At 40.6% G+C, this 25,011-nt stretch overlaps 1 protein-coding gene across 1 annotated transcript in view; it reads left to right on the top strand.

Annotated features, from left to right (window-relative positions):
- Nucleotides 1–24,679, top strand: part of LOC141133433 (venom factor-like) — a 122,182-nt gene extending 97,503 nt beyond the window's left edge. Inside the window, exons 30-41 of the mRNA XM_073622820.1 lie at nucleotides 4,940–5,098; nucleotides 6,941–7,000; nucleotides 7,269–7,359; nucleotides 8,439–8,490; nucleotides 12,882–12,969; nucleotides 13,751–13,840; nucleotides 15,051–15,156; nucleotides 18,577–18,666; nucleotides 19,685–19,768; nucleotides 20,663–20,746; nucleotides 21,654–21,789; nucleotides 24,457–24,679. Of these exons, the coding sequence (XP_073478921.1) occupies nucleotides 4,940–5,098; nucleotides 6,941–7,000; nucleotides 7,269–7,359; nucleotides 8,439–8,490; nucleotides 12,882–12,969; nucleotides 13,751–13,840; nucleotides 15,051–15,156; nucleotides 18,577–18,666; nucleotides 19,685–19,768; nucleotides 20,663–20,746; nucleotides 21,654–21,789; nucleotides 24,457–24,598 (1,182 nt within the window). The 3' untranslated portion in view covers nucleotides 24,599–24,679. The remainder of the gene's footprint in view (nucleotides 1–4,939; nucleotides 5,099–6,940; nucleotides 7,001–7,268; nucleotides 7,360–8,438; nucleotides 8,491–12,881; nucleotides 12,970–13,750; nucleotides 13,841–15,050; nucleotides 15,157–18,576; nucleotides 18,667–19,684; nucleotides 19,769–20,662; nucleotides 20,747–21,653; nucleotides 21,790–24,456) is intronic.
- Nucleotides 24,680–25,011: the final 332 nt, after the last annotated feature.

The following is a 25,011-nucleotide window of genomic DNA, read 5'->3' on the forward strand; positions in this document are numbered from 1 at the left end:
GATACTAAGGGGCACACTTTGGACCCCTTAGTACCAATTGAGCACCGTTTAAATGCCACGGCCTTCCTGAGTATTGTTGCTGACCATGTCCATCCCTTTATGACTACAGTGTACCCATCTTCTGATGGCTCCTTCCAGCAGGATAATGCACCATGTCACAAAGCTCCAATCATCTCACCACTGGTTTCTTGAACATGACAATAAGGTCCCTGTACTCCAATGGCCTCCGCAGTCACCAGATAACAAGTGATTATTTGATTTACTGTTGCCTTTCTATCATCTCATCTGGCCATTCTCCTCTGACTTCAACAAGGCATTTTTGTCCACACAACTTCCGCTCACTGGATATTTTCTCTTTTTCAGAAAATTCTCTGTAAACCCGAGAGATGGTTGTGCGTGAAAAGCCCAGTAGATCGGCAGTTTTTGAAATACTCAGACTAGCCCACCTGTCACCATTCCATGTTCAAAGTAATTTAAATCCCCTTTCTTCCCGATTCTGATGCTTGTTTTACCAAGCAATTGAACATGTGTACCTAATAAAGTGGCCGGTGAGTGTACATAGGTATGATGATGGCCATAGGTTTCCAAGTTCAAAAAGAGAATGCTAGTGGCAATCAATGTACTGACAGTACCTACTACAGTGATTTCCAGCATCCACAGGGATCCGCCAGGTATGGAACATGCTGTACATACTTACATCTGTAACCAATCAGTGTGTTTTCTGATTATGTGATCACTGTGACAGCTATGACATGATGCTTATACAAGCTTTATTAGTAAACAAATCTCTCCTGGCTCCAGACATCAAGCTATATCATTCTGTGAGCACATTGCTACCTTAACAGCATCATGGGCCCCTAGGCAAAGAAATGCACTGGGGCCCCTACCGAGGAGATGGTGACCTGAGGTGAACGTAGTGCTCCATGGCAAACAGTGGGTGTCGCTAAATTATGTTACATATTGGGCATGGCTTTTTAGTTTGATTAAAAAGTTTAGTCTGATTTTTTAAAAGTTTTTTTTAAATGTTTTTAATTTAAATTTTTAATTAAATATTTTTTTTTTTCCACAATGCTGTTGGGGGGGGGGGGGTCTTTGTTGAAATATCATTGGTCTAAACAGACCCCAGAAGTCTCAATATTGAGACAGAGAAAGGGAGGGAGGAAACATATTCCCCAGTTCCTTTTTGTAGCCTCAGGTGCACTGCAGATAAATGAACAGGAGACAGAGGCTTAATTTACAAATGGAAGCACACAGTTTACTACGCTTCAGTTATGAATGAACACAGTGAGTGATTGGTGCCATTCCCTTAGAAAAGAAAGGGGCCGGTAAATGACATATAAATTGGCCCCTTCCCCATTATTCGTTCTGAAGAACCCATGTGTGCCTGCAGCTGTTGCTGGAGAGCAGGGAAGCCAGCAGCGCTGCAAATGGGTGGTTGGGGGACCAGGGCAATGAGGGAAATCCGATAATAATCAGTGCAGCAGGTGGAGGAAGTAACTGCAACCAGCCTTTCTTGGCTCACACCCTGCAGCCAGCTTTTAGCTGCTGCAGGCTGAGCAACAAAAGATCTGTTTCAGCTATTCCCCCCACCTGCCTATCCACATGTGATTCCCCCTGCTGGGGGGGGGGGGGGGGAGAGGCACTGCAGGGGCCTTCAATGCACCTGGACCCAGAGGTGCCCAATGCGAGAAGGCAGCCTTGTGTATGCACCTGCCATGTGAACAGAAATACATACATTTTTTAAAGACAAGCGCAGTGTTAAAAGAAAAACTCAAAATTTGAAGTAGATGGTTTTTATTCACATTTTTGTCCATTCATTGCTATATAATCAAAAAATCTGAGGGTATTTATTAACCGTTTCCGGACCAGCTGGCTCCCCTGCGCGAAATCGCGTTACTGTACGTGATTTCGCGGGGTTCGGATAGCAGGCGCACACACGCCGCCGGGGGCGCGTGCCCACTGCACAGCGGCGGTGCTCGTGGCCGATGGTGGCGATGACCACCGGCCACGAGCGATCGTGATCAGGAAACACACACTTCCCTGTTCTGTTCTGATAGGAGCGACAGATCGTGTGTTCCTATTAGCTAGGAACCACAATCTGTCACTTCCTGTAATTAGTCCCTCCCCCTTCATTAGTTAGAATCACCTCCCAGGGAACACAGTTAACCCCTTCAATGTCCCTTAGTGTGAACCCCTTCACTGCCAGTGACATTTTTACAGTAATCAATGCATTTTTAATCGCACCGATCGCTGTATTAATGCCAATGGTTACAAAAATGTGTCAAAATTGTCCGATGTGTCTCCGCCATAATGTCGCTGTCACGATAAAAAGTGCAGATCGCCGCTATTACTATTAAAAAAAAATTAATAATAATAAAAATGCTATAAATCTATCCCCTATTTTGTAGATGCTATAACTTTTGCGCAAACCAACCAATATACACTTATTGCGATTTTTTTAACAAAAATATGTAGAAGAATACATATCAGCCTAAACTGAGGAAAAACAATTGTCGTTTTATACATTTTTGGGGGGTATTTATTATAGCAAAAAGGAAAACATAATGCGTTTTTTTTCAAAATTTCGCTCTTTTTTTTTGTTTATAGCGCAAAAAATACAAACTACAGAGGCGATCACATACCACCAAAAGAAAACTCTATTTGTGGGGAAAAAAGGATGTAAATTTTGTTTGGGTCCAACGTCGCACGACCGCGTATTGTCAGTTAATGCGACGCAATCCTGAATTGCAAAAAGTGCTCTGGTCAGGAAGGGGGTAAATTCTTCCGGGGCTGAAGTGTTTAAAATAGAGAGCCAAAAGCCAGCTGTACCTGCCCCCTCTCCAGCCCGTTGATCCAGTGAGCTCTGGAGGGGCAGAGCGGAGAGCGGTGACTTATGGGGCGTACACACGGTCGTACTTTTCGACCGGACTGGTCTGACGGACGCTGACAAGCCAAATCCGGCGGACAATCCGATCATGTGTGGGCTTCACCGGACCTTCAGCGGACTTTTCCAGTCGCAAAACTGACGGACTTTAGATTTGGAACATGCTTCAAATCTTTACGTCGTAACTCCACCGGACCCAGAAATCCACTTGTCTGTATGCTAGTCTGAAGGACAAAAACCGACGCTAGGGCAGCTATTTGCTACTGGCTATCAACTTCATTATTTTAGTCCGGTGTACGTCATCACGTACAAATCCGTCGGACTTTGGTGTGATCGTGTGTAGGGAAGTCCGTTCGTTAAAATGTCTGTCGGAAGTCCGTCAAAAGTCCGTCGAAAGTGCGCTGGAAAGTCTGTCGGACCAGTCCGGTCGAAAAGTCCGCCCGTTCTACTTCGAGAAGACCAAGAACTGAGTGGTCATGTGATCGCTCAGTTCTCAGGCTTAGAGCCAATGGGGGACAGCTGCAGCATAAAGGTGAGTATAGATATTTGTTTTTTTAATACCCCAAACTTCCTAAAAACAATGTAAAAATGGGTTCAGTAGACTAATTGGTGGTCATAATAGACATGTGCACTATCATAATATTTGTTTAATTTAGTTTTCTTTTTTTTTTTTCATTTATCAGATAATTAGTTATGATCGGCATTCTTTACTTCAGATCTTTCGTAAACTGAGATGCATTCATATTCGTTACGTTCACTAACAGTTACTTTAGCAAGATTATAAAGGAAATTCCAATAAATATGTAAATCTAACCTATCCCAAATTAGCTGCTATGGCGAAGAGACCTGAATAGAAAAATTACTGACTTCAGCTATTTTACCTATAATTTAAAAGATTATAAAAATAAATAATAATAATAACTATAATAATATTTAATAATGTAATTATATTTAATTATAATAGAAAATATGAAAAACAAAATTATGTGAATGTAATTGATTCGTTTAAACTCGTAGGTTGAATAGTTTTTCGTTCTTTCGTATTTTTGTATTTTTGTATTTTCGTTATTTCAGATTTTCGTTCTGACCATTCGTTTTCGTATGCATGCGTCAAAAGAGTCTTTTGTTCATTCGGATGCTTTCAAATGAACGAATATGCCGAATTTCATCCGATAACGAATTCGTAACTAAAAAAATTGCACATGTCTATCATAGAGTGATTGTCATGCTTGCTGACAATACAAAATTGGTTCGGGGCATCTAAGCTTACATTATTATTATTATACAGGATTTATATAGCGCCAACAGTTTGCACAGCGCTTTACAATATAAAAGGAGACAATACAGCAACAATACAATTCAATAAAAAGAGGATTAGAAGGGCCTAACCCTACATGACCTCTGGTACGTGTTTCACTCCATTTTTCAGGCCTTTACCAATAGCTATCTCAAAAAGTTTACAGTGAATCTAAAGTCAAAAAAAAAAAAAATGTAATATATTGCAGGTATTAGATGTGATGGCTGCATTAGTTTCTTTTTTCTGCCTTTTTTACCTTCATTTCACCCGGTGAACCTGCCAGTAGCACACTTCCTGTAGGGTGACAACACTCACTGTACTGTATCCATGGGGAGCATTCTGAATTTAGGACAAAGTGTGTTAGGACAACAGAAGACCTCCTCGTCCCCTCATCTCCATAATAAAAGGGGTTAGTGTTCTATAGTGTACAGAGATGAACGGGGCAGGGCTGGCAACACAGCTTGAGGTAACACTGCAGAGAGCAAATTAGGAGCTCATTTGGTTGCTGGTAGGATCAACACTTATTGAACAGTCCAAAGATGAGCACATAAGAGAAGTTCATTGTTAGGGCTTACATGCTCTTTAATGGTATAGACTTTTAAGGAATATTGGACTGTTGAACTCCTCTTGCTGTTTATAAACACATGTGAAAACTTGAAAATTATAGGCAACGCAATATTCCGATACTAGTTACTACATTGACCAATGAATTGTGAGTTTTTTTGTGCAATGACTTTATTTTTATGTTTCCACTGTAGAGTACAATCATGATTTTTGAGTCCATCGCAAAGTACTACCAGGACGCTCCAACACAAAAAGAACTGGAAATGGATGTCTTCTTCAAACTTCCTGGTAGATCAGCAGGCACAAAAATTCGTCTGAACAGACAGAATGCTCTAAATGCCCGCTCAGATCAGGTGAGGCCTGAATGTTGGGTAGTGCTGGCCCAGATACGTAATAGGAATTACATTGACAGTGTACTCATCGTAGAGAAGGAAAGTTAACGTTGCTGAGCGGTGATGGAATAGTGTTATACAGTAATAAGTAAACAGTACCAAGGGCTCCCACGTTGGTAGATGATATAAGATAACACTTTATGAGAATTCATTAACTATGGTAGTCCATGGAGTGGTTATATTGGGAAGATGCGTCCACCTAAAGGTATCGTACCAGTATGAAAATTTTCAGCCGGTGCTTCCCTTTCTAGCAGGAGTTATTCAGGTAGCTAAATAGCCACTCGATCACTTTTGCCGGTGGCGGAAGGGGGTCCCACCCTGCTTCCCGCTGCCTCTCCCAGGCTCTACCATCTGATCGCGGAGCCCGGGAGCAATGCAACCAGCGGCGATGGCTGCACGGAACAGAGAGAAAGGAACTAACATTGTTCCCCTCTCTCTCTCTGTGGCCCTGGAAATAGGAAGCAACAAGTATGTCATCACTTCTGGTTCCGCCTCTTTGTTTACCTGGCCGATAGCAGCCAAGAAAACAGCCGATCAGACCGGTCTGTGTCTGATCGGCTGCATTGAAGGCCAGAGGAGAGATTTGGGGGTCTAACCAAAGTTTTCAACACCTGTAACTGAAACTCATACTAACATGTATCAGATGTGCTATGCCTTTCATTCTGAATGGTGCCCCAATCCACATATAAAGTATATACTGAGATACTGTTAGAAACCAAAGGGTCCCATACAGACAACCTGACATGGGGCCCCATACAGCCAATGTTTCAGTTATGAATGAACAGAGTGAGTGATCGGTACCGATCACTCATTGTGTTCATTCAGGAAAGGAAGTGGTTGGTAAATATGACAATCTTGAAGGATCCTATTGTGAGCTTACAGCTGCCAGCGGGAAGAAGAGGAGTAAAGCGTGGGGGGGGGGCACACAGGGGGCCTGGGCAGCAGGGGTATATGTATAGTGCATAGAGAAGGTAATTGGTGTGGCGAAAAGGAAATTAATAGAACCAATCCTTTGTATGGCTCTCTCTGCAGCAGCTAAAAAGCCAATGGGAGGGAGAGGATAAGAAGCCAGCTTTCAGCTGTTGCAAAGTGACCCATACGGAGGATTGGTACCACTAATTGCCCCCCCGCCACACCGATTACCCTTCCTGCCCACATCCGATTTACCCTGCTGCCTGGGCCTCCCTGCTGGCAGACTGGTGGTACCCCCTTATCTACACCCTGTGTGTGTGTATATATATTATATATTTTATATATATATATATATATATATATATATATATATATATATATATATATATATATATATATATATATATATATATATATATATATATAAAAGAAGAGACACAATCTCCAATGCAAAAAGTTTACTGACGATTTCTCCATTTTCCCATGAACGAGGAATTCCCAGTAAGTGCGGGTCATAAGCTTGCTTTGATTAAAGAGAAATATTCAGTAAACTTTTGCACTGGAGATTGTTTCCCATCTTTTTCTCTTATTGGCAACTGGTGGATAATGGAAAGCCCACTATGACACCTCTCCTCTACACGGATACAAGAGGAGTGATTCACCCTATTAGTGGATATATATATATATATATATATATATATATATATATATATATATATATATATATATATATATATATATATATATATATATATATATATATATATATATAGCACACCACAATGCAGAAATGTAGATGCATAAATATAACAAGTTTTTCTTAAATATTACAAGCTTTGTAGACATGTTTCTCCGCATTCTTCTAATTGATGGAAATGTATCTTGTTACAGACTCAGATGGGCGGAGACTTTGTGGTCACTGCAACAGGAAAAGGGCAAGGGTCATTGTCGGTAAGTGGCCAATAACTTGAGTAATATTCAGTGGGTCCATAATCACAAAACATATTTTCATGTATGCAGTTAATCCATGTAACGATAGAATTTAAAGTCGTAAAAACATGAAACAAAGCAAACAAGAATGTTATACGGTGTTATATATATTGCCTGGAGCTTCAATTAAGTATAATTAACTATATTAAATAAAACAAAAATATATAATAACCCATTATAAGATGGCGTACACAGAGAAAATTGTTATTTATATCCTTTTTCTGAACAGGCATTTTCTGTGTATTATGCTATTGAGACGGAGAAAGAGAAACAATGTAAGAATTTTGATCTGACTTTGACGGTCCAAGACGAACCTTTAGGTATGTATTTATCTTAAAGGGACAATAAAACATATTTTTTATGACCAGCTATGGTTTTAATATTTATCTAGTAATATATGTTGCAAATTCTAGATGCCTTTTGTATTGTATAAAGGTTTATGTCAAGAAAAAAATCTCTTTTAGTTTTTGATAGAATAGGGAAGGATTAGAACTCCTTTTGGTTTTTTACTGCTATGTGAGACTACGTTAGAGAGATTTACTCTGACTTCCTGTTGTGCTGACAGACAGGAAGTGAAAGAAAATTTTCCAGAGGAACACAGACAGAAATAGAAATCCGACATGAGTTCTAAGCTTTTCTCCACTCTGGGAAAGTCAAAAATCGGGAGATACCTTTTGTGTGGCGATCGCCTGCGCATAGATGGATTGAATCTTAACTGGTCCCTGTTGAACTGGTTGACATTTGATGCATCTATGGCTTTATTATTGTTAGTGGTCTGCAGTACTTTACAGAAATGTATAACTAGATGGTATGTTCCATATTGCATAGCAAAGAATAGCATTAGGATGGATGTAGCAGCCTCCTAGTGTAGGATGGTATGTAAATTTTGTTTTTGGTTCCTTCGGTAATCAAGGGAACAGTGACCATTTGTCCTAGTCTGTTCAGGGTTTCACAGAGTTGGGAGTTTGATTGCTTCCCCTTGCCTCTGGGAGAAGCTTTCAGATCTCAGGGAGGGAAATGCAAATGGCCAGACTGAATATTTATCATGCTAATCTCTATAGAGGAGTGTCCAGTAGGGGTCTGGAAAGTGATAAATAGTCTAAAGCACTGGAGAGCTGGGTTTCCAGAGCTTGAGGGGCTGCTGCCCTTAGGCAGCCCAAGGACTGCTGGAATGCTAGTTACCTGGGTGTTATCCTGATCCTCTGGCATCTGTAATTTCTGAAACATTGACAGGAAAAAGTCAGAAGTCCTTTGTTGTGTACTTGGATCAGTTATTTACAATTTTTCCAAAGAAACAGTCAACGATAGCAGCCTCTGGGTTATCCTGGTGTGGCAGGTTTACTTTATCTCAGTTCATTAAAACTTTTTAAAAAGGGTTATTTTTATCTTTCCCGTACAGCTAAAGGACCGGAAGGCACCCTTTCTTCTGTCTCACTCAACATTTGCACCAGGTAAGTCACTTAATAAAGAAATAAACAAGGATAACGCAAATCAGCCCCAACATCTCTTTAGTCTGATTGCTCAAGTTATTTTTTATATATATACATATAAATATATGTCCCCAGCGGAGCCCCTCCTTACATCTGGTGTCCCCAGCAGAGCCCCTCCATACATCAGGTGTTCCCAGCGAAGCCCCTCCTTACATCAGGTGTCCCCAGCGGAGCCCAGCCATACATCAGGTGTCCCCAGCGGAGCCCCGCCATACATCAGGTGTCCCCAGCGGAGCCCCTCCTTACATCTGGTGTCCCCAGCGGAGCCCCTCCTTACATCTGGCATCCCCAGCGGAGCCCATTCTTACATCAGGTGTGCCCAGCGGAGCCCCTCCTTACATCAGGTGTCCCCAGTGGAGCCCCTCCTTACATCTGGAGCCCCTCCATACATCTGGTGTCCCCAGAGGAGCCCCTCCATACATCAGGTGTCCCCAGCGGAGCCCCCTCCCTACATCTGGTGTCCCCAGTGGAGCCCCTCCTTACATCTGCTGTCCCCAGCGGAGCCCATTCTTACATCAGGTGTCCCCAGTGGAGCCCCTCCTTACATCCGGTGTCCCCAGCGGAACTCCTCCTTACATCTGTGTCCCCAGCGGAGCCCCTCCATACATTAGGTGTCCCCAGCGGAGCCCCTCCATACATCAGGTGTCCCCAGCGGAGCCCCTCCTTACATCAGGTGTCCCCAGCGGAGCTTTTCTTTTCATCAGGTGTCCCCAGCAGAGCCCCTCCTTACATCCGGTGTCCCCAGCGGAACTCCTCCTTACATCTGTGTCCCCAGCAGAGCCCCTCCATACATCAGGTGTCCCCAGCGGAGCTCCTCCATACATCAGGTGTCCCCAGCAGAGCCCCTCCTTACATCAGGTGTCCCCAGCGGAGCTTTTCTTTTCATCAGGTGTCCCCAGCAGAGCCCCTCCTTACATCTGGTGTCCCCAGCAGAGCTCCTCCTTACATCTGGTGTCCCCAGCAGAGCCCCTCCTTATCTGGTGTTCCCAGCAGAGCCCCTCCTTACATCTGGTGTCCCCAGCGGAGCCCATTCTTACATCAGGTGTCCCCAGCGGAGCCCCTCCTTACATCCGGTGTCCCCAGCGGAACTCCTCCTTACATCTGTGTCCCCAGTGGAGCCCCTCCATACATCAGGTGTCCCCAGCGGAGCCCCTCCATACATCAGGTGTCCCCAGCAGAGCCCCTCCTTACATCAGGTGTCCCCAGCGGAGCTTTTCTTTTCATCAGGTGTCCCCAGCAGAGCCCCTCCTTACATCTGGTGTCCCCAGCAGAGCTCCTCCTTACATCTGGTGTCCCCAGCAGAGCCCCTCCTTATCTGGTGTCCCCAGCAGAGCCCCTCCTTACATCTGGTGTCCCCAGCGGAGCCCATTCTTACATCAGGTGTGCCCAGCGGAGCCCCTCCTTACATCAGGTGTCCCCAGCGGAGCCCCTCCTTACATCAGGTGTCCCCAGTGGGGCTTTTCTTTTCATCAGGTGTCCCCAGCGGAGCCCCTCCATACATCAGGTGTCCCCAGCGGAGCTTTTCTTTTCATCAGGTGTCCCCAGCAGAACCCCTCCTTACACCTGTGTCCCCAGCAGAGCTCCTCCTTATATCTGGTGTCCCCAGCGGAGCCCATCCTTATCTGGTGTCCCCAGCAGAGCCCCTCCTTACATATGGTGTCCCTAGCGGAGCCCCTCCTTACATATGATGTCCCCAGTGGAGCCCCTCCTTACATCTAATGTTCCCAGTGGAGCCCCTCCATACATATGGTGTCCCCAGCGGAGCCCCTCCTTACATCCGGTGTCCCTGCAGCGGAGTTTCCGTCGCCATTACCATACATTATTAGTAACAGGCCGAGGTAATCAAGATAGAGGCGGAGCCTGCTGAGTGGCTGCAATAGAAATTGAGCTGCGGCGCCGCCCACCCACCAAAGAGCAGCAAGTGTGTGTGTGTGTGTGTGTGTGTGTGTGTGTGTATATATATATATATATATATAATCTCACAAAAGTGAGTATACCCTTCCTTCACATTTTTGTAAATATCTTTACAAAAAGATATTTTTGTATTATATATATATATATATATATATATATATAAAGATATAGATTAAAGATAAAGATTTTGTATAAAGATATTTTTTATTATATCTTTTCATGTGACAACACTGAATAAATGACACTTTGCTACAATGTAAAGTAGTGAGTGTACAGCTTGTATAATAGTGTAAATTTGCTGTCCACTTAAAATAACTCAACACACAGCAATTCATGTCTAAACTGCTGGCAACAAAAGTGAGTACACCCCTAAGTGAAAATGTCCAAATAGGGCACAAAGTGTCAATATTTTGTGTGGCCACCATTATTTTCCAGCACTGCCTTAACACTCTTGGGCATGGAGTTCACCAGAGATTCACAGGTTGCCACTGGAGTTTTCTTCCACTCCTCCATTACGACATCACGGAGCTGGTGGATGTTAGCGACCTTGCGTTGCTCTACCTTCCGTTTAAGGATGCCCCACAGATGCTCAATAGGGTTTAGGTCTGAAGACATGCTTGGCCAGTCCATTACCTTTACCCTCAGCATCTTTAGCAAGGCAGTGGTCTTCTTGGAGATGTGTTTGGGGTTGTTATCATGTTGGAATACTGCCCTGCTGCCCAGTCTCCGAAGGGAGGGGATCATGCTCTGCTTCAGTATGTCACAGTACATGTTGACATTCATGGTTCCCTCAATGAACCGTAGCTCCCCAGTGCTGGCCGCACTCATGCAGGACCCGATGCTCATGGCCAGCGGGCCATGCGCGATCGCTTGCACGAGCAGCAGCGCGGGGATTTGTGTGTGCAAACACACAAATCCCTGTGCTGTCAGAGGAGAGGAGTCATATTATTTCTTCCTACTAAGTAGGAAAAATGTATGGCTCATCTCCTAGTCACTCACATCCCCACACAGTTAGAACATGCTGAGGGAACACACATTTAACCCCTTCCCTGCCAGTGACATTTACACAATAATTAGTGCATTTTTATAGCACTGATCGCTGTATAAATGCCAATGGTCCCCAAAAAGTGTCGAAAGTCTCCGATCTGTCCGTCGCAATGTCGCAGTACTGCTAAAAATCGCAGATCACCGCCATTACTAGTAAAAAAAAGTAACAATAATACAAAATGCCATAAAAATGCCATAAATCTTTCCCATAGTTTGCAGACGCTATAACTTTTGCGCAAACTAATCAATATACGCTTATTGTGATTTTTTTTTTTCCAAATATATGTAGAAGAATATATATTGGCGTAAACTGATGAAGAAATTTGTTTTTTAAAAAAACTTTTGGGGATATTTATTATAGCAAAAAGTAAAAAATATTGTTTTTTTTTTTTTTCAAAATTGTCTCTCTTTTATTGTTTATAGCGCAAAAAATAAAAACCGCACAGGTGATCAAATACCACTGAAAGAAAGCTCTATTTGTGGGGAAAAGGATGCAAATTTTGTTTGGGCACAGCGTCGAATGACCGCGCAATTGTCAGTTAAAGCGATGCAGTGCCAAATTGTAAAAAGTGCTCTGGTCAGGATGGGGGTAAAATCTTCCAGGGCTGAAGCGGGTAAACCGCAGTATGGTCTTGGCCACCATGCTGCAGCTCAGTTTCAGGGTCTTGGCAATCTTCTTATAGCCTAGGCCAGTAATGGTGAACCTTGGCACCCCAAATGTTTTGGAACTACATTTCCCATGATGCTCATGTACTCTGCAGTGTAGTTGAGCATCATGGGAAATATATTTCCAAAATATCTGGGGTGCCAAGGTTCGCCATCACTGGCCTAGGCCATCTTTATGTAGAGCAACAATTCTTTTTTTCAGATCCTCAGAGAGTTCTTTGCCATGAGGAGCCACGTTGAATTTCCAGTGACCAGTATGAGAGAGTGAGAGCGATAACACCAAATTTAACACATCTGCTCCCCATTCACACCTGGGACCTTGTAACACTAATGAGTCACATGATTTCGGGGAGGGAAAATGGCTATCTGGCCCCAATTTGGACATTTTCACTTAGGGGTGTACTCACTTTTGTTGCCAGCGGTTTAGACATTAATGTCTGTGTGTTGAGTTCTTTTGAGGGGACAGCAAATTTACACTGTTATACAAGCTGTATACTCACTACTTTACATTGTAGCAAAGTGTAATTTCTTCAGTGTTGTCACATGAAAAAGAATAAAATATTTACAAAAATGTGAGGGGTGTACTCACTTTTGTGAGATACTGTATATGTACTGGATATAGATATAGATATATGTATGATTTTTATCTTATTTTACTCATTGTTTGACATTATTAAGCAAAGCACATAAATAAATGCACTCAAGTCGTTGCTGTTTCTTTGCAGATACCTAAAGTCCCAGGACTCTGGCATGTCCATTATGCAAATATCAATGATGACTGGCTTTGCTGCAGATACTAATGACCTGACTAAGGTAAGAAGTGAGCAGAGCAGATCCAAGAGGAGAACCCTTGTGCCCTCGATCTTTCCTATCCAGTGGTGCAGTAATAGGGCTGACAGTGGTCCCAACAGTGATTGGCCAAGAAAGTGGGGGAGGCCCTATACTTCACCCCTTGATCATATGCCAAGGGATGCCTTACACCTACGCACTGTAAATATGAAAGTGGAAATCCTCTGTAGACAAATAAAAGGCACCATCCTCTAATTGACAATAATATATATAAGAAAAAGCTTCCAAACCACCCATAAGAGGACCGTACTATGGGGATTTTTTATATGTGCCACAAAACGAATATTCATTAAAATAGAATACAACTTTATTTGTACATTATAATACAAGACAATTAAAAGGCTATATCCTAAGGAATCATTAAGTCAATTATATCATACATTATTAATAAGTCATAGTGGATCGATGCGTTTCACATTCAAGTTGCTTCTTCAGGATCCACTTGCTTGTATTGTCTTAGGAAATGGTAAGTATCCTAAGTGCCATATGAGGAATGGGCAGATAACTATCTTAAGAATCTGCAGGAGCCTGGCACTGCACGCGCAATCTGCAGATCACGGGTGGAATGCTCTGCAGGCTCCTTAGAAAAAAATAATAAATACAATTTTTTTTAACCTGCATAAAAATGGGCATTTATCATTTTTTTCAAAAGGGGAACTTATCCTTTAAGCTTGCATATTTCTATGTATTAATTGTCACAGTAATATTATTATTTATCAACTTTAACACTTCCAATTTCTCACAGCTTAAAAAAGGAGTGGACAGATACATCTCGAACTTTGAGATCAACAAGGGAGCCTTTGACAAGAGCACACTTATCCTCTACATTGACAGGGTAAGAGTCTATTTATGAGAACATACCCTAAACTAGACCGTTGTGACAATTATAGATTTCATTCTGATGGTTGGCACCAATTTAGGAGAGTTGGTGATTCTAAAACCTTATTTTTATGCTGTAATCGTTGCACTTGTGGGGAGTGGTTCTTCTTCATCCCTACTCTGACATTCAAAACACCGTTTTTTTCCTTGACATCCAAAAAAGCCATAACTGGGCAAAATGTGTTGAGGGGGGTCTTCCTTGTCACACTGTATAATATGGCTAATGCATAGAACAGGGAGTTTGAATACTTGGTAATGCACGGAAACCATGTTAGTTTTAGGACACCTGCATTTGGTGACGTGTGTAAAATCGTATTTCACATTTTTCTGCATATTCACATTTTTCTGTAGTTGGTGTCTTTTAATGTATATATGTTATTTCCTCAACCTCAATCTAAATTCAGACAAAAAAGTTAACAAAAACAAAAATACATATATAATACATATACATATATGTAATATATACAAATAATATATAAAATCTTTAAATTTAAGAAACTATAGACAAAACTTCTTTTTCATTTTGAATAGAGTAAGGGAGGGTTATAAGCCCTGCCAGTTCATTTTTCACATTTTTCTGTATATTTACATTTTTCTGTAGTTGGTGTCTTTTAATGTATATATGTTATTTTTTTCTCTCTCTCTCTCTCTCTCTCTCTCTCTCTCTCTCTCTCTCTCTCGCTCTCTCTCTCTCTCTCTCCCTCTCTCTAATTAATAAAATACTATAATATAATGAAATGCATGCTTTATATTTTTACATATGAGTGTGATCTTAAAGTAGTTCTTCGGAAATAATTTTTTTACCTTAATGCATTCATTGCATAAAGCTCCCTGAAAAATGAGAGCAAATACACTTTCAAAGTGCTCAGTCTGTTTGCCTTTAGTAAACCCACAACTATTTCCCATAGATATTTCCCATAGATCTTATGAGTATTTCTTGTTCAGAAATATGAAGCTCACAGGGGTTCTAGCCTTCCTTGACTCTATTATTAGCCCCCAATTTCTGCCTGGTAAAACAAAGGCAAGACAGGAGGTTAGGGTAAATCTTTCTAATGGGTAATGATGATAAAAACATGACAGGGGTCCCTGCTCTATCAAAAACAAATAAAAAAAATAGTTTGAGATACACTAAAACGTTGAAATATTTTCTTTCTTTGTACATTTAGATATCTCACACCGAGGACGAGTGTCTGAAGTTTAATCTTCACCAGTACTTCAAAGTGGGTCTCATCCAACCTGCATCTGTCACTGTGTATGACTATTACTCACCAGGTAAGAGCTTTACCAAATCTCACCACTGCTGTACCTTGATTTTGTTTTGTTTTTTTGAAAAAATAAACTAAAATGAATACAATTGTGTGTGTGTCTGTGTGTGTGTATGTATGTATGTATGTGTGTGTATATATATATATATATATATATATATATATATATATATATATATATATATATATATACGCACATGAACTTTAATGGCATCCCAGTCTTAGTCTGTAGGGTTCAATATTGAGTTGGCCCCGTCCTTTGCTGCAAGCTCGCTCATCCATGTCTTTATGGACCTTGCTTTGGGCACTGGTTCAAATCATTTGGTGGAGGGGGGATTATGGTGTGGAGTTGATTTTCAGGGGTTGGGCTTGGCCCCTTAGTTCCAGTTAAGGGAACTCTTAAGGTGTCAGCATACCAAGACATTTTGGACAATTTCATGCTCCCAACTTTGTGGGAACAGTTTGGGGTTGGTTCTTCCTGTTCCAACATGACTCCGCACCAGTGCACAAAGCAAGGTCCATAAAGACATGGATGAGCGAGTTTGGGGTGGAGGAACTTGACTGGCCTGCCTCAACCTCAATCTAAATTCAGACAAAGAAGTTAACAAAAACAAAAATACATATACAATACCTATAAATATATGTAATATATACATATATAAAATCTTTAAATTTAAGAAACTATAGACAAAACTTCTTTTGAATTTTGAATAGAGTAAGGGAGGGTTATAAGCCCTGCCAGTTCATTTTTTGTCATCTGTGTCCCATTGGGAAGATTTACCTTTACTTCCTGTCCTACAACCAAAACAGAAAGTGAGAAAATGTAATGTAAATTATTTCCTTGGGGACCTCCAGGTCACCAGAACCAGTTTTGCCATTGGACAATTTCCCTTCTATTACTTTTCTGGGGACAACATGAATTTCATGTTTCTTTTAATTTCACTATTAATGATAATGGTAAACCTGACAGGTTTACCATTATCATCCCTAAAAGGGAGCACAGCTGGCAACAAAAACCTGACAGGTGTTGTAATCCATCTCCACTCTATCCAAAACTAAAAAAAAAAAGTTTTGCCCTTAGTTATACTATACACTTGGTCTTTTTCCTGCTGCCACTCTTCTATGTTTTTATAAGTAGAAAAGTAGAAAATAGCGTACATTTTTTGCATGATATTTTCTGCTCCAAGATTGGACCTGGTTTTGGTTTGTAACGTCGCTCATGGATTGAAGGAGCTCTTTTTTATCTTTGCTGTCAGATTCTAAGTTGCTCTAAATAAGAGCTTTTTTTATACTTATACAGTGCCTTGAAAAAGTATTCATACCTCTTGAAATTTTCCACATTTTGTCATGTTACAGCCAAAAACGTAAATGTATTTTATTGGGATTTTATGTGATAGACCAACATAAAGTGGCACATAAATGTGAAGTGGAAGGAAAATGATAAATGGTTTTAATTTTTTTTACAAAAAAAATGTGAAAAGTGTGGCATGCATTTGTATTCAGCCTCCTTTACTCTGATACCGCTTACTAAAATCTAGTGGAACCAATTGCCTTCAGAAGTCACCTAATTAGTAAATAGAGTCCACCTGTGTGTAAATGCAGCTGTTCTGTGAAGCCATCAGGGGTTTGTTAGAGAACCTTAGTGAACAAACAGCTTCATTAAGGCCAGGGAACACACCAGACAGGCCAGGGATAGAGTTGTGGAGAAGTTTAAAGCAGGGTTAGGTTATAAAAAAAATCCCGAGATTTAAACATCTCACGGCGCACTGTTCAATCCATCATCCAAAAATGGAAAGAGTACGGCATAAATGCAAACCTACCAAGACATCGCCATTCACCTTAACTTACAGGCCACGCAAGGGGAGCATTAATCAGAAAAGCAGCCAAGAGGCCCATGGTAACTCCGGAGGAGCTACAGAGATCTTCATGTTCAGGTGGCAGGATCTGTCCACAGGACAACTATTAGTCGTGCACTCCACAAATCTGATCTTTATTGAAGAGTGGCAAGAAGAAAGCCATTGTTGAAAGAAAGTCATAGGAAGTCCTGTTTGCAGTTTGCGAGAAGCCATGCGGGGGACACAGCAAATATGTGGAAGAAGGTGCTCTGGTCAGATGAGACCAAAATTTTACTTTTTTGGCCTAAAAGCAAAATGTTATGTGTGGCAGAAAACGAACACTGTACATCACCCTGAACACACCATCCATGAAACATGTGGTGGCAGCATCATGTTTTGGGGATGCTTTTCCTCAGCAGGGACAGGGAAGTTGGTCAGAGTTGATGGGAAGATGGATGGAGCCAAATTCGGGGCAATCTTAGAAGAAAACCTGTTATGCCACGTACACACGGCCGGACTTCCCGACCGAAAAAGCCCAATGGGAGCTTTTGTTCGAACATTCCGACCGTGTGTATGCCCCATCGGACTTTTTCTGTCGGCATTTCCGATGAACTCAGATATAGAACGTGTTCTAAATCTCTCTGTCGGAAATGCCGATGGAGTTTAGCCCGTTGGCAAGTCAGCTCGTGTGTACGCGGCATTAAAGTCTGCAAAAGACTTGAGACTGGGGTGGAGGTGCACCTTCCATCAGGACAAAGACCCTAAACATACAGCCAGAGCTGCAATGGAATGGTTTAGATCAAAGCATATTCATGTGTTAGAATGGCCCAGTCAAAGTCCAGACCTGAATCCAATTGAGAATCTGTGGCAATACTTGAAAATTGCTGGTCACAGACGCTCTCCATCCAATCTGACAGAGCTTGAGCTATTTTGCAAAGAAGAATGGGCAAAACTTTCACTCTTTAGATGTGCAAAGCTGGTAGAGACATCCCCAAAAAGACTTGCAGCTGTATTTGCAGTGAAAGGTGGTTTATAAAGTATTGACTCAGGAGGGCTGAATACAAATGCACACAACACTTTTCACATATTTATTTGTAAAAAAACGTTGAAAACCATTTATCAATTTCCTTCCACTTCACAATTATGTGCCACTTTGCGTTGATCTATTACATAGATTCTCAATAAAATACATTTACGTTTTTGGTTGTAACATGACAAAATGTGGAAAATTTCAAGGGGTATGAATATTTTTTCAAGGCACTGTATGTGCAGATTGAGGCCATTGGAAAAAATAAAATTGGTTTAACCCCTGAGCACCAAAAGGGTTAGCGATCTCTAAATGTGTGCGCTACCTTTTGAAAAAGGAATTTAAAAAATACGTAAACTGCCATTGGTAATAACCTTAGAAAAATGCCATTGGTTGTCCTCTTGGTTCTCGAATTGCAATACTTTTTTGGTCACCAATGTGAAACAAATAGGTAATTGTGGAGCTGTAACTGTCTTCCATTTGGCCTGATTCCTAATGAGACCGGCCTGTCATCTGGTTGGATGTACAGTACACTACTAATATTTGTTTTCCTATTTTCCAACAGAAAACCGGTGTACCAAATTCTACCATGTGGACCCGAACAGCAAACTTCTGGGCAAGATCTGTCAAGGAGAGGTGTGCCGCTGTGCTGAAGGTAAAGATTGTAGGATAATGATTACCGGTCAACCATGTGTTTTTGGGGTACCGGCGTTAGTTGAGGTACCGAGTCCTGTGCTCATCGTTGAGTTAGGGGAAAAACAATTTCAAGCAGTATTAAATGACTCATTTTTATGCTTTGCAAATGTGGTTGTAAATTTTTATTAGTGTTAATTAGGTTGAATATTTTTGACTAAATTAACACTAAAACATTTCAGATGACTAAAATACGACTAAAACTAAAATAGCATTTTAGTCAAAAGAATATGACTAAAACTAAATTGAAATTTGACGTTGAAATTAACACTGCACTACCACATAAGAATAAGTAGGGGGCATCTACTAAGCTGCTGATAGAAAAAAAAAAAGAAGAAAAAGGCTTTTCTTATTTTTCCTTATTATTTAATGTTGGTAATATATTCAGGTAAAATGTGCAATGGCATTACAGCCAATGGAGTTTACAATAAGGGAATATTTTTGGAAGTCATTCTGAGTGCCGACCATCTCTTTCCTCACTTTTTGTAATTCGTTTTTGCGCGCTGCAGGCTTGAAAAATTAAGGATTATTAAAAAATGAATGTGTGGTCTTTTTTAAACAATACATAGCTTAGCTAAGTGAGTCTTTTTAATGTGTTCCTACATATGTGTTAAGTTTGGGGTTAAAAAATATTTTGGAAGCTCAGCTTTGGTATTTTTTCTATGTTTATTCCTACTTCATAGCCATACAATTCTGTAACACTGGGGGTTGATTTTCTAAAACTGCATGGTGCAAAATCTGGTGCAGCTCTGCATAGAAACCAATGACCTTCCAGGATTTATTGTCAAAGATTAATTGAACAAGCTGAAGTTAGAAGCTGATTGGCTACCATGCACAGCTTCGCCAGATTCTGAGTGCTTCAGTTTGAGTAAGCCTCCCCCACTGTTTCCATTGTTCTATACATAATAATATCTTAAAAAAAAAAATAAAAAAAAGAAAAAATACTAAAACTATAATATCACTTACCTTTTATTTTGCAGAAAATTGCTTCCTGCAGCAACAGTTAGAGGAGGTGGACGCAAATGTACGATTTACTAAGGCGTGTGAAGTCGGTGTGGACTACGGTAACTCACTGTTATATTATTTAATGTAGCAACTTAAAATTGAATGCAAACACTAAAGGTGGCCACACACCAGTAAAGTTTCACTCAAAAATGTATATTTTGAGAATGGTTGTTGGATTTTTCTAATGGCTAATGGGGTCAAATTGATGAGCACCGTAGTGATGAGCAAATTCAAAGGATCAGGATAGAAGAATTTTCTGAGAATGAGAATGTGGACTTCATTGAAAAAAAAAAATCACATATATTGCATTGCACATGTTTTAGGCACAAAATAAACCTAAATCTAATAAATCTGGGTTTCAATTGAAAAAGCAGGTCTTGATGAAATTTTAAGAGCTTTTGAATAGGACAGGAAAGCCTTCTTAAAACAAAGTATTCACGTGTCTCCTTCCATCCCATATACCAAAAATAAGAGAATTACTTATTTTAGGACAGTGGATGGAACATTACAATTATTCCTTTTCATCCCTCTAGCTAGATGCACATCCAAAATGCTGGTATACAATGCAAATATAACCTATTACAGAGCCATACTTGTCAGTGGTCAATAAATTGGCCCAACATGGATCAAACTGCACAACCAAGTCAAGGAACATTAATACCTGTTGGCAAAATGGTCTTACATTAGAGCGATAACTGTACTAAAAAAAGTGGTAGCTGGGTATTTTCCAGCAGAGCCTGTTGAATTCCGTAGGTTTGTAAAAAGAGCTGAACTACAGCAATAGGAAGTGCAACACCAGAATCCTGGACAGATGAAAATTCAAGTATGACCAGTATGATGAAAGGGCACATACAAGGGATGGTTATATAACTTTAGTTACCCGTTTAAAATATCAAATGTATCAAAAGGTGGTGTAAGATACTTTAAATTACTTATTTCTTTTGTGTTAACAGTATACAAGACAACGCTCAGCCAAATCAAGGAGGAAGACAACTACTTTACCTATGTTATGACCATTACACTTGTCATTAAACCAGGTAATGAATGGAATAAGAACTTCTGTACATAGTGTCCATTAAGTAACAGTTGTAGTCTCAAACCTTACAGTACAATAGCCACGTAGTTGATGCACATTGGTGGACCCAAGGACTGGTTTTAAAGAAAAATTTAAGTAAATGTAAACTGTAAGGCCACCTTTACTTGGGCACTGTTCGCAGCCAAAGCAGGAGGTTGAGGCATGCTTTTAACTCATCTCAACCACCTGGCAATGGGCACCGGACAGTCCCATACATATAGCCATTGGAGCAAGGTAAAGCAAATAGGGCATGTCATGCTCAAGGGGTGATACTGCCTGCCATCCCACTATAGAAGTGAAGGGGGCTGTGCCTCATATTGCTCGGTCTAATGGATGTGGTTTCACCATGGATCATGAATCAGAAGTTAGACCCATATGAAAGAAGCCTAACTGAGTAACCTTTAGAGTAGTTTTGATATTGTTGTAACTCAGTGTTGCTGGTCTTGCCGCTTTTTTGCAGCCGCTTCCTGCCCATATGCACTCGCTTCAGCTATGGCTACATGGCAATTCTCAGAGCGAACTTCCTAAAGGTCACAACAGTGGATCATGCCTGCGCAGCAACTTGAAGTTTCCATCAGAAGCCCATTTGTCAGGGGGACAACACAGGAGCACAATTGAGAGTGCAGGCAGGCATAATCACCCTTATACCAGGAAGTGCCTGAGCATGGCAGGGTCACCGGTTATTATTTTAATGAAAACTGCAGATTCGAAAATGTAGAAAATACTTTTGAAATTACACTAACATGGTAAAGCTTTTATGAGATTTTAGTGGAAAATTTCAGGTTTGCTTATACTTTAAAAAAAAGTTATGGTTGTGTCCATGGACTAGGATTTCACTTTTAATATGTATGTATTTTTTCTATCACCAGGAACGGATGTGGTTGAGAAAAATGATAAACGCAATTTTATCAGCCATGCAAAGTGCCGTAAAGCTCTAAATCTGGTGGTGGGCCAAGATTATGTGGTGTGGGGAGTTGCCAAAGATCTGTGGAACCTGGGCTCTGGGTAAGTGATAGGAAAGCTATATTCAATCATATATATATATCTTATTTAAAGTGTATGTCAAGCCAAAACTTCTTTTTATAGTATTTGATGGATTTGGAAGGATTAGAAGCCCTGTTAATAAAAATGCATTTTTAACAGTGCCGGAGCAGACTAGAACCCCCGCCAACTTTTTTGATGTTTTATGAGGAAAAAAAAGACACAATGAGGTCTTATTTAAAAAAACATTAATTTATTTGAATGTCATAAACTTTTCTGCAGGCTGGACAAATGTTCCCCATATTTTCTGTAAAATATTAATTTATTTAATTGTCGGCTCTAGTGACCAAAATATGGTGTATTGTATCCATGAGATAAAAAAAAAACTGTACTGCATTGTTCTGTTTCAAATGCATTGACATATCTCCTTTGGCCCAGTCTGGACAGTGCGGTCACCCACTGACCTGGCACCATCTTATCTTCAATAAGACACAGAAGTTGAATCCAACACAATTTTACTTCAGCTAATTGCAGCACAGAGGATGTTTTTACAATCTTTTGAAGTGTAATAAGACAACGACTTTCCTAAACCTTGCCTCTGTAAATAACTAACACTGACTGAGGGAGCATGGGAAAAAAAAGAAGGGTCTAAATAGGACTGAACTAACTAGCACTAAACTAGAGAAGGTGACAGAGGGAGAAACCAGAATTGTATAGTTACATAGTTAATCTGGCTGAAAAAAGACACAAGTCCATCTAGTCCAACCAATAGAAGAAAAAAAATGAATATATATACATACCATATATACTTGAGTATAAGTCGATCCGAGTATAGGTCAAGGCCCCTAATTTACCACAAAAAACTGGGAAAAACTTATTGACCCGAGTATAAGACGAGGGTGAGAAATGCATAGGGTCAACAATGCCCATCTGCAGCTGCATGCCTCCCTGTGTCCTGTGCAGCCTACCTGTATCCTGTGCATGTGTCCTGTGTCCTGTACATGTGTGTGTGACCTGTGCATGTGTCCTGTACATGCGTATGTGTCCCTGTGTCCTGTACATGTGTATGTGTCCCTGTGTCCTGTACATGTGTCCTGTACATGTGTATGTGTCCCTGTGTCCTGTGTCCTGTACATGTGTCCCTGTGTCCTGTGCATGTGTCCCTGTGTCCTGTGTTCTGTGCATGTGTCCTGTGTCCTGTGTATGTGTCCTGTGTGCATGTGTCCTGTGTCCCTGTGCAGCCTACCTGTGTCCTGTGCAGCCTCCCTGTGGCGATCTCCGATCAGCGTGTGATAATACACTTCGGCGGCCATTCCACTGTTCAAAAGCCGCGCCTCCTCCTTGTCTGTGATAGGCTGACTGCTGAGTGTTCTGCCTATCACAGACATTCTCTCATTCTCATACCACGAGGATGAGAGAATGTCCGTGATAGGCTGTACACTGACAGCTGTTCAGCCTATCACAGACGAGCAGGAGGCACGGCTTTTGAAAGCTGGAATAGCCTCCGAACGAATTATTACATGCCGGCCGCCGTCTGCCTGCATGACACGCTGATCATGGAGACAGACGGCGGTGACTCGAGTATACGAGTATAAGTCGAGGGGGGCACTTTCAGCCCAAAAAAAGGGCTGAAAAATTTGACTTATACTCGAGTATATACGGTACTGTGTGTATATATATATATATATATATATATATATATATATATATATATATATATATATATATATATATATATATATATATATATATATATATATATATATATATATATATATATATATATATATATATATATATATATATATATATATATAAATTATGTATTCATGTATAGTCTTTTTAGATTGTAAGCTCTAACGAGCACGGCTCTCTGATTCCTCTTGTACCAAATTGTAATGTAACTGTAATGTCTGCCCTCATGTTTTAAAGCGCTGCGCAAACTGTTGGCGCTATATAAAACCTGTATAATAATAATAATAGTCCTATCAAACAAGTTGTGGATGAACAAAACCTCCACCTGATGTCAGCATACCACTGAACAATAATAACCTGGTTCAGTTCAATGCAACAGAAAAATTACATAAAAGTGGTTTAGACCACACATTTTGGCCACTAGATGGAGCGGATGATCAGTAATTAGTAAAAATTCTATTACTGAAATTACAGGAAGAATTCATCCAGCCTGCATGAATGTGTGTGACATTTGTCCAGTTAGGCTTAATGTATACGGGACGTTTAGTGTATTATAAATAGACCTCATTATGTCGAGAAGTTATTCTCACAGCAACTGGGTTGGGCTGCCGATATGCTGATACAGTGAAGGGAAAAAGTATTTCACTCCCTGTTAATTTTTTACGTTTGCCCACTGACAAAGAAATGATCAGTCTATAATTTTAAAGGTAGGTTTATTTTAACAGTGGGAGACAGAATAACAACAAGAAAATCCAGAAAAGCGCATTTCAAAAAAGTTATAAATTGATTAGCATTTTAATAAATGAAACATGTATTTGACCCCTTCGCAAAACAATCATGGACTACCCTATGGGATTGAGACATTGAATCAATTTACAATTACTAACATCATTTTATACAGTATCACACACATTGACATGCCTCATGTAAAGTCCCACTCCCTTTCTTCTCCTCTTTAGTTATATTTTAAGTTTAACCTCAATTGTCTCCCTTCAGGTTCTCCTACATGGTGACCAAGGACACTTGGTTGGAGATGTGGCCAACTGATAGGCAGTGTCAGGATGCCGAGCATGAACAGCTGTGTGAAGAACTTTCCAACTTCTCGGAGGAGCTGCAATTGCAAGGCTGTCGTAATTAAACCACACTTCACCAACATTCTTTTATATCCATTGTATAAATACACTGATTTACTACAATAAACAAGGTTCTTTGTTCCACAGTTTGTGTCTGGGAGCATTTTTTGTTGGTGTCATATGGTCAAATATAAGCAAACATCTCTATAAATCATTTTAGCAGAACTCACATTGAGAGGAACATGTTGCATTGCTGATCCAACTGCATGAACAGAAGGGACCAAGTGCCAAATGATCAATTTAGGAGGGCATAACAGAAACGCCACTATGCAGTCATTAAGTTCCACACAGCTGCTAATTTTTCCCTTTTTGAGATATCTGTCCAGGAGGGTAAACTGCAGTCCACAATGGAACTATAACAACCAGTCTCAATCCTGATGGAGGCTTTTTTCACCCCCCGCGACACTTTGGCTACATT

Source organism: Aquarana catesbeiana, linkage group LG03 (assembly GCF_042186555.1).
Source record: "Aquarana catesbeiana isolate 2022-GZ linkage group LG03, ASM4218655v1, whole genome shotgun sequence".
NCBI lineage: Eukaryota > Metazoa > Chordata > Amphibia > Anura > Ranidae > Aquarana > Aquarana catesbeiana.